Below are 10,325 nucleotides of genomic sequence, written 5' to 3'. Positions count from 1 at the left end.
AAGGAGCAGGACACCTCCACATCACGTCGTTCACACTCCCATGGTTTTCTTCCATTAATTTCCGGCCTCCTGTCTCCAGCGAGCTAGACTGTTGTGGGGTTGACCTCTGTCTGGTGTAGTCTGAAGACCAACTGAGCACCAATCATTTTGAAAAATCCCCAAGCTCAACAAGAAAAAGAAAAAATTAACAATTGAGAGCCCTAGCATTTAATCTACACCCTGAAGAATGAAGGATGGCATCAGAAGCAACCTGTGTGAACCTGAGTGACAAGAGCCAATTGGAGACGTGGCCACAGGTGTGTGGAGGCGAGACAGTTAGATTTATTTCCTCTTTTCTAATTTGAGAGGTTTCATGTTGAAGAAAATCAGTATGTTGGGGTTGCAGGAGGTATAAACCCAGTCACCATGAAGCTGAGCTGCACGCTCACACAGTGGGCTCTTTATGTCTGTCTCGCTGTGCTCCTGGCAACCCAGATGTTACTGGGTAAGTAAAGTGTTTGAATGCTGGTGTGGAGATGAGATACGGCAAATCTTGAGAAAATCCTCAAAGGTAAGAAGCATGGACTGGCTCTGACCTTGCAAAGAATCACTGCTCAGGCGGGACAAGGACAGATAGAAGACTGAATGGCTCTTTCTAAATATAAAAATTCTAATAGTTTCCATCCTAAAAGTCCCTTCTGACTATGAAGACTTTGCCAACTGCAAATCTTAGCTCTTACTTTTCTAATATAACTTTCTTGGAAGGGCAGTGCGGGCTTGCAGGCTCCACCTCCTTCCCTGGCACCCTTCCCTGCTTGCAGCGTGGCCTCCACTGGAGTCTGGGTTACATAGGGTACAGTGACCTCTGCTCTAACCAGGTCACTGTACACTTTTCGGTTCTTATCGTGATGGGTTTCTTTGTTTTGTCTAGCCCTACTGGCTGCTTATTCTCTCTTTCAGCCTCTGTTTTCCTGACTGTCACTGTCATTTACTCTGTTTACTGCTGGGATGTCTTTTGGTCCTTCCGTAGCTTTTCTTTGCCTTCCATAAACTCCAGTGTGCTCTACAGTTAAATCCTCCCTCCCTCCCTCCCGTCTGCATGTATGTGTATGTTTTTTTCTGAACAGTTGTATATTTTATAGCCTTGCGCACATTTCCAGCTCTAACTCTGCTTTTGACCTTCACATTTGAATATTAACCTTTACACAGGCATTTTGACGTGTGTGTGTGTCCCTGGTACCAACACAACATGACCAGAGATGAGTTCACACATTTTTGCATCCTCACTTCTTTTCATTTACTTTTTATCTGCTCTCAGCTCACTGCACCAGCCCTCTGCTGGAAACCCAACTCTTCCTTTGTCATTCTATGCATCATCATCATTGGCAAATGTCACCTCCTAACTTGCTTTCTCAACCAGTTCCTTCTCCGGATCACTACAAATGTTTTCTTAGGACTGAGCTGGGCAATGGCTTCCTTGCCAACCCTGTCTCAGCCTCGTCTCACAGGATGAATTCTCTCTACATCCAGAGTGACTTCTAAAACTCCAGCTCTTGTTGTGGCACATAAAACCCCAAACCTGGTACCCACTAAACCCCCTCAGCCTCTTTGGCATCCCCAAAGCCTTCCCACTTCCACTCTTACAAAACTCAGCCAGCCCACATTTCCATTCACAGCCCAGATTCCTACCTGCCTCCGAGATTTGCTTATATTGTTAGCTCCATCTGAAATGAGCTCTGCCATGACTCCCCAGTCCCCTCCCCCTTTACAAGTATCTAAGTATCCTTACAGACTCCATCTTGAGAGCATCTTCTGAGAGAAGCCTTGTTGGATCCCCAGTGGCTGCCACTGATACTTTGTTATTGCTTTTATCCAAACACTACAATAATCCTTTCTTATGCATGGTCTTCCACCAAACCCAGAGCTATTTGTGGGAGGCCCAGGGTTTTGGTTTTGTAGCAAGAACTGTGGTCTTGGTATCAGGTACTCTGACTTCCAGCCCCTCTCCCAGTTACTACTTTTATATCACTTGGAAAAATTCCCTTTCTGTTGAGCATAGGAGCAAGTCATGTACCTTTAATCTCAGGTCTAAGAAGCCTGAGGCATGAGGATTGCCTCAAGTTCAAAGTCAGCTCAAGTCACATTGTAAGTACCAGACCACCCAGCGATGTATTATAAAATACTGTTTAAGAAAAAAAATCACTTTTAATATAACCTAATTCACTTTTCCCTGTTGTAATACCTCCCATTGAACCATATAAGGTTTATCAAAAAGAAATGCCAACTAAGCTAACAAGGATTTAACTTTAATTAATTAATTAATCAAATAAGTAACATTATATGTGACTGTTTTGACTGAGGGTATGTCTGTGCACCAAGTCCATGCCTGATGCCTTCAGAGGTCAGAGGAGAGTATCAGATCTCCTGCAACTAGAGGTCGAGAAGGTTGGGAGCCACCATGTGGACGTCAGGAACCAAACTTGGATCCTCTGCAAGACCAAGAAGGATTTTTTTTTAAACAGCTAACCCTACTCTCCAGCTCTAAGGTTTTATTATTTTGTTTCTTTTAAGAAACAAAATAAAAGGATGCTGAGCGCAGACATCTGATAGTGGAGGAACTGAAAAGGGGTAGAGAGAAGAGGGCGGAGCTACGGGTACCAAGACAGTGCAAACCAGGAAGTACACTTGATAAGGAAGTTAAAAAGTCCGAGAGTCTGGGCACTGGGAGAGGATGAGAACAAAGGTGCCTGGGATGGGAGAGAGTGGAGTGAACAAGAAAACACATATGAATATGAGGAGAGGGACTAAGCAGGGCAAGGAGCAGCCAGAGCAGAGAGAAATGACATTACCTATCCTGGGTCAGTCATGGACCTAAGAGATATTGTAGAGAGGTAAGGAGAAGTCTCTTAAGTTTTGACCCGGAGGCAAAGAATTGTTCCACCGCTACCAGAGCAGCCTGACAGTAAAGGGTCACAGGGAGGGGGGAATGGGGAAAGAGCTTTGCCATCGCTAGGGGAAAGTTCAAGGGCAGAGGGCATCAAAGTAAGGGATAATTGAAAAGCAAAGAATGGGCTGGCTGGTGGTCATGCATGCCTTTAATGCCAGTTCTCAAGAGGCAGAGGCAGGCAGACCTCATAGTTTGAGGACAGCCTGCTCTACACAGCAAGTTCCAGGACAGCCAGAGCTAGACAGAGAAATGCTGTCTCTAAAACCAAGAAAAAGAAAAGGAGGGAAAAAAGAAAAATGAAGACTTGAAAGGGGGAAACAAAGGGTAAGAGGGGCATAGCTACTTTTGTAGACAACATATTCTTATTTCTAATTGATTATTTATTTACATTTCAAATGTTGTCCCCCTTCCTGGCTTTCCCTCCACAACTCTGCATCCCACCCCCCCTCCTCTTTGCCTCTAAGAGGGTGCTCCCACAACCACCCACCCACTCCCACCTCACCTCTCTAGTATCCCCATTAGCTGGGGCAGCAAACCTCCACAAAACCAAGTGCTCCAGCTCCCATTGATGCCAGATAAGGCCATCCTCTGCTACATATGTATCGGGTACCATGGACCAACCCATATATACTCTTTGATTGGTGGTTTGGTCCTTGGGGGCTCTGAGGGGGGCCAGTTAGTTGATATTGTTGTTCTTCCTTATGGGATTGCAATTCCTTCAGCTCCTTCAGTCCTTCCCCCAACTCTTCCATTGGGGTCCCTGCACTCAGTCCAATGGTTAGACAACATAGTCTACCCTAAAGAGCCAAGTAGTTTTGAGAAGATGAGAGTCAGGGTAGGATGTCACCAAGGAGGCTCAGAGGAGTAAAGTAGACTCCGATTGAAGTAAAACAAACGCTGCTTCTGAGCTTGCAGTCATCCCTGACATTCTTTTTTATTTTTTTTTTCTGCCCCAGAGATGGGGGTTTCTCTGTGTAGCCCTGGCTGTCCTGGAACTCACTCTGTAGACCAGGCTGGCCTCGAACTCAGAAATCCGCCTGCCTCTGCCTCCCAAGTGCTGAGATTAAAGGTGTACGCCACCACGCCCGGCTCATCCCTGACATTCTTGCTCCATTCTTGACTCTTAGGGTGTCTTGTTGCTAGGATCAAACCTAGAGCCTCTTGTAGGCTAGGCAAATGTTCTGCCATTCAGGCTTGCCTGCCTGTCTGTTTTCCTTTTTAAATGTACTTGTGTGCATGTGTGGGGTACATGGTTGTATGTGTGTGGGTGTACACGCACACGTGTACATGTGTTAGTGTGGGTCAGAGAACAACATCAAGTGTCCCATTCCTTAGATCTTTTCTACCTTTCTGTTTTATTTTTTCGAGACAAAGTCTTTCATTGGTCTGGACCTCACTGTGTAGCCTAGGCTAGCTGGCTGGCTGGCCAGAAACCCTTGGGGATCTTGCCTATCTATGCCTCCCAAGCACTGGAGTTACAAGGCTATGTTTGTTCCACCTATATGCAAACTAAGCAGTTTTCCAACTGCTCTTTCTCCCAGCAAACCCCCAAGTCTTTCTTTAAACTCGTTTAAATTTGATTTTGTAGGACTGCTTCTTTAAAATTTATAGGATGGACAACCTGGCCTTGTAGCTTATACCTGTGGCTGAGGCAGGAGAATTGTTGCAAGTTCAAGGTCGGCCTGGGCTACACAGAGAGTGCCAGGTTGTCCTGGACTGCAGAGTGTGACCTTGCTCACAAAACTTCATCATCAACAAAAATCATCAGATGACAGTGAGCACACTTATCTGAAAGGCAGGCTTGTGAAGATTAAACAGTGCACGAATGTGTCAGCAGTGTGTGACACGCTGTGGATGCTAGAATCTGATGCTCATAATTTCTTCCTCCTGCTGTGGGGTCATGGCTGTCACTCTCCTTTGGTTTCCTGAACCAACAGCTGGATGTCATGCTGCTGAGTTTACTGTTCCTTCATCCCCCCCCTCCCTCTTCCCCAAACCATAGTCTTTTCACCAGGAGGCTTGAACGCCAGTGAGCCAGGTCAAAGCCATCCCACTGAAGACCCATAGGAGCCTCTTAGAGAGGTTTGGTGTCTTCTTCTCTCCTGAGAAGATATTCCCTAGGGCAGAAGAGGAGCCGGTGTGGAGGGTCCTTCTTATCCCCTTTCCCTAAGTTGCAGTATCATTCTCTGACTCTCCCTGAGCGATCCCTCCCCAGAAGCTGCCAGTTCAGAGACTCTGAAGTGTGAAGGACTGGTCAGCACTGAGCAAGGCAGCTGCCAGGCTGCTGCCGAGGAGGACGAGGGTGATGAAGATGATGGCGATATGACCCGATCCAGTGACGCTGGCTTCCAGTTCAAGGGCTACACATTCAGTAAACCCTTCCATCTCAGCGTGTCCTATGGTGAGATCCCAGTGCCTCAAACCACTCCTGGTAGCCCCAGTCCACTCAGGGAACTGGCATAGGTAGACGTTCCCCATCCTCAGCTCCCAGGAGAAAAAATGCCCTAGAGTTATTCTCTCGACTCTGGGTCAATCATGAAGGCACAAGACAGGGTGAGGAAATACGGTGAGCAGTCTGTAACACTAAGTTCAATCTCTAAGTAAAAATTGTTCCCGGGGAACCAGTGTATTTTGGGACTGGAGGGCAGGAGTAGAGGGGGAGGGCAGAGGAAGAAAGAGGTCTTTGCCATTGTTATATGAGTTCTAAGGGGCAGAGAGCAGTAAGATGGTCTAGTAGGAGTTGAAAGTGACCTGGACAGTTTAGGGGACCTGCTATGAGCATTGCTTGGGACTTCCTAAGGGATGCAGAGGATACTGAACTCTTACTTTGGGCCACAGACTGGCTGATCCTTCAAGGTCCAGCTACATCGATATTTGAAGGAGATACATTGGTTCTGCACTGCCGTGCCTGGCAAGACTGGCCACTGACTCAGGTTATCTTCTACCGAGAGGGCTCCGCCCTGGGTCCTCCTGGACCTAAAAGTGAATTCTCCATCACCATGGTGCAAAAGTCAGACAGTGGGCACTACCACTGCAGTGGCATCTTCAGGAGCCCTGGTCCTGGGAGCCGAGAGACTGCATCCCCTGTGGCTATCACTGTCCAAGGTGAGCGTCTGAGGGAGTGTTGCTGTGGTAGATTTGGGTGAGAAGGAACAGAGAGACCAACACTATCAAGATCTATGGTTTCTGATGTTCACAGATCCAGAGCCTGGATTGTCTTTTCTAGTCCCTGCCTAGAAGGGAAAGAAGCAGGAAGAGAAGGGAGGAGGGAGCGAAAGGAGGGGGAAGAGAGGGAAGAAATAAGAAGGGAAGGAAAAGAAAGAAAGGAAGGGAGGAGGAGGGAAAGGAGGAGGAAGAGGAAAAGGAGGAGGAAGTTGATGAAAAGTTCAAATGGGACCTTCCTAAAGAGAGCCCATACCTAGTAGAACCAGAGGAAAGGATGGGAGAGGGAAGTTATGGGTCTGTTGAATACAGAATTGTTGACCTCTTCTTCTTCGTCGTCACTTCTTTTCATTTTCCTAGAGTTGTTTACAGCCCCAGTTCTCAAAGCCTTACCTTCTAGTGAGCCCCAAGAGGGAGGCTCAGTAACCCTGAGCTGTCAGACAAAGCTGGCCCTGCAGAGGTCAGCTTCCCGCCTCCTCTTCTCTTTCTACAAGGATGGAAGGTCACTGAGTGTCAGAGGAGTCTCTTCAGAACTCAAGATCCCCAAAGCCTCAGAAGAACACTCTGGCTCCTACTGGTGTGAGGCAGTGACTGAGGACAGACAGATTTCGAAGCAGAGCCCACAGCTGGAGATCTGGGTACAGGGTGCGTTAATGTGTATGTGCACCTGTGGCGGGGCGGGGGTTGTGAGACAGGACTGGGTTTATCAACCGAACTCTGGAGGAACGAGATGAAGAATAGACGCAGGAGAGACAGGGCAGTAATCCAAAGTCTTTGAAGGTAGAAGAGAGTTCAGAAAGAGAATGTCTTCCTTGGACTGTGGAACAAACCAAGACCTTAGCTGGCCCCTCTTGTATCTCCTTATAGAATACAAGATTCCTACATGACCTGAACGTTTATGGAAGCATCGTACCTAGAATGTAGATAATATCTAGAAAGGGCCATTGAGACCTCATCTCAAACAAACAAACAGTCTCTACAAAGAGTACAATGTATGTCAAATTCTAGAAGTTACCATTAGGAAAGCTAGTTCCTAGTATTCAACTTGACACACACTTAGGAGTCACCTAGGCTGATGAGAAATCTTGAAGACAGGTCATATGAAAGTGTCACATGGAAGCAGTGGGAGAGAGTTGTGATTGTCGTCCTGAAGAAAGGGTGCCTCGGGTGACCCATGCAGAGGAAAATGGAAGCAAAGACGATCAACTAACACACACAAAGAGAGGGTTGACCCCCGAGTGTGCTTCCAGAAATTAAATTCTGCCTTGAAAGAGAACAAACTGGACTGTTTAATGATGAGGCGTCCACACTAAAGAGTCTCAGGCAGAGGCAGTCAAGCCTCAGACTAAAGTTTGCATTAGGAAGGACATAAGAGTCTTCGTGCCCTGGCTGCCAGTGAGTACCACGGCCACTTTCAGAAAAGAGGAAACAATGATTCCGTAACCGAACACAGTGAGTTGACACCTCGCAGAGTTCAATTCCAAAATAAGCAGAGCCGAAGGTCGTAGTTAGGGTTTCTGTTGCTGTGAAGAGACACCATTGACTATGGTAACCCTTATAAAGGCAAACATTTATTTGGGGCTGGCTTACAGTTCAGCGTCCATTATTGTCATGGCAGGGAACATGGCAGTGCGTGTGGCAGACAAATGCTGAGAAGGAGCTGGACAGTCTACATCTGATCAACAGGCATCAGGAAGAGGACAGGCTTGAGCTACTGAGACCTCAAAGCCTGTCCCTACAGTGACACACTTCCTCCAACAAGGCCACACCTCCTTGTAGTGCCACTCCCCATGGGCCTATAGGAGCTATTGTACTCAAACCACCACACAAAGGCACACAAGAGTGAAGAAAGATTTGTTTTTTAATTGTCATGCAAGAAGAGTGCAGGTGTTATTTCCAAAGCAAGACCCTCCCTCCCCAAGTAAACAGGGCATGGGAGGTTCATTCAACTCCCATGGGAGGTTTATATATTCACTCATGTAAAGGTTGATCCGTTCTTAAACATTCTCAGTTAAGCAGTGCACTCTGAGCATGCTCACTTTAAAGCTAAGAAAAGATGGTAGACACGTTTGGGGGTGTGCTTAGCCAAGATGGAGGGCATGCTTGGAAAGTTAAGGTGGTAGGCAGGAATACCTCGGGGTATACTGAGTTTACGTTCTACTGTTTTAGCTGAAATAAAGGAAGGAAGACTTTGAAGAAAGATTCTTATAGGAGCTTGCCCTGAAGTTGCTTGCCTCACTTAGAAGCTAACAGTGTGAGGGCCAGAGTCAGGTATCTTTTTTTTTTTTCCTTCAGTTTTTAGGATAAGGTCTTACTTTGTGTCCTTGGCTGACCTACATACAGCTCACTATGTAGACCAGGCTGGGTTTGAACTTGCAGTGTTCCTTCTGCCTTGGCCTCCTGAGCACTGGGATTACAGGATTACAGGGTGACCAGACAGATTTGACTTGCATGTGCTTCCTGCCCATAACTCAGGTCCCTTAAATTCTGCTTATTCCTCCATCTTGAATCCAGCTCTTCAGAAACCAACCACTTCGGAAACTCCTCCCACAGAAGCTGGCGGTCCTCTGCCCCCACCACCTGCTTCTTCTGCTGAGCAGCCAAGATTCTCCTCCCCAGACCCCCACCTTCATTACCAGATGCAGCTTCTTCTCAAACAAATGCAAGATGTAAGAGCTCTCCTCGGTCATCTGGTCATGGAGCTGAGGGACTTGTCTGTCTACCTGAAGCCTGGTACCACGAAGGTTGCTGACAAATGAAAGCGAGCTATTCACCTGTGTATATTCAACCACCGCAATAATTCCAGCTCTTTCTGGACTATGCATATACAGGCATAGTTTTGCAAGCTGGTTTGATACTTAGTTAAACTAATGGAACTATTTGAGTGTAAATAAATGCATACAGCGTTATACCCAGAATTTGCCTATAACTATGTTTTCTTTAGCCATGACAAAGTCATTTTGCATTCTAGACCAGGAATTTCTTTCTGTTGCCTAGAACAGAATTTAAAGAGAAACAAAAACAAAAAAAGTGGATTTTGTACTGCAATTTCAACTGGAAGGGGGGTAATTTCTCTCCCCTATATTCCCATGGAAACATTTAGCAGTGTCTCCTAGACAGTTGGGTTTCACACAGGGTGAGAAGGATGTCTGTGCTGGTAGAATTTAATGAGTTAAGGCATTTACAAGCCAAGGAGGCTGATAACCATCCTATAATACATAGAACAACCCTTTTCCCCAATAAAAAATTTCCTGTCCCCAAATTTTATTAATGTTAAAGATATGAAATGTAAGACTAATAAAAGCTAGTTGTCAATGTGAGGCTTCATCTCTCTTAATTACTCTCCCTCAATAACTATTAATTACATGCTAGTGTTTAATTAATCCTATGGTTTAGATTTTTATAGGCCTCCTCCTCCAAATACCTATGCTGAAATCTTAAATTTATGTACATGTATGTTGTGTGTAAGTCCTGTGGAGGCCAGAAGTGGGCATCAGATCCCCTGGAGCTGGAATTCAAGGCAGTTCTGAGCTGCACAATATGGGTACTGGGAACTGAACTCCTGCTCTCTGGAAGAGTAGCAAGCACCCTTAGTCCCTGAGCTCTCTCAGCAGCAGCACCTACCATGCTGAAATATTAATCCCTAAGGTGATGGCATGAGCCAAAGGAGCCTTGGGAGGTGTTTAGGTAATGAGAACAGAGGTCTCAGGATTAGGGTCAGTGCCTGTAGAAAAGAAAGCCCCAAAGCTAGTGAATCCATTGCTTTTGCACACTCTGACCAAAATGAATGACAGAAACGACTTAAGGAGGAATGGGAGCTGTCTTACGGTAAGGAGGAATGGAAGTGTTTCATGGTTTCAGAGGTTTTCTGTCCATCATGGCAGGCAAGCCTAGCAGCATGAATCAGCCCCAGCAATAAGAGTGTGTGTTCACATTGTGGTAGGCAAGAAAGAGCGAGCCATGGCCAGAAACAGGAGAAGTTATAACCTTCAGAGGCCTACTCTCAGTGGTTTAATTCTGCCAACTAGGCTCTTCCTCCTAAAGGCTCCACAGCCTTCAATATCGTGTCAAATCTAGGCACCAAACAAAACATGAATTCTAACATTCCACCTCTGGCTCCAAAGTCATACGGCCATCTCATAAGATAAAGAACATTCATCCCAACTCAAAAGCCACTGTAATTTTAACAGACCCAACATTATTAAGAACCTCTCAAGTGTCTTTTCTACTGCTGTGA

General features: G+C 46.2%; 1 protein-coding gene across 1 annotated transcript; it reads left to right on the top strand.

Moving 5' to 3' along the window:
- Positions 1-396: 396 nt before the first annotated feature.
- On the top strand, positions 397-8,889 carry Fcrla (Fc receptor like A). The gene is made up of 5 exons (XM_021170419.2): positions 397-484; positions 5,142-5,327; positions 5,765-6,031; positions 6,449-6,733; positions 8,603-8,889. Exons 1-5 carry the CDS (start codon positions 406-408, stop codon positions 8,845-8,847), a joined length of 1,062 nt encoding a protein of 353 aa, XP_021026078.1. The 5' UTR covers positions 397-405; the 3' UTR covers positions 8,848-8,889.
- Positions 8,890-10,325: the final 1,436 nt, after the last annotated feature.

The sequence above is a fragment of the Mus caroli genome, unplaced genomic scaffold (assembly GCF_978045245.1).
Source record: "Mus caroli unplaced genomic scaffold, Mus_caroli_1 scaffold_1, whole genome shotgun sequence".
Classification (NCBI taxonomy): Eukaryota; Metazoa; Chordata; class Mammalia; order Rodentia; family Muridae; genus Mus; species Mus caroli.
Note: the sequence above shows the minus strand (reverse complement) of the source record. Positions and strands in the feature narration are given on the sequence as shown.

What these genes read in the sequence shown, in the direction of transcription:
- Fcrla (XM_021170419.2), top strand. Translation starts at nt 406, where the DNA reads ATGAAGCTGAGCTGCACGCTCACACAGTGGGCTCTTTATGTCTGTCTC. An exon ending in GGCAACCCAGATGTTACTGG is followed by an intron (nt 485 to 5,141) that starts GTAAGTAAAGTG and finishes ATCCCTCCCCAG; the next exon opens with AAGCTGCCAGTTCAGAGACT. An exon ending in GCTGGAGATCTGGGTACAGG is followed by an intron (nt 6,734 to 8,602) that starts GTGCGTTAATGT and finishes TCTTGAATCCAG; the next exon opens with CTCTTCAGAAACCAACCACT.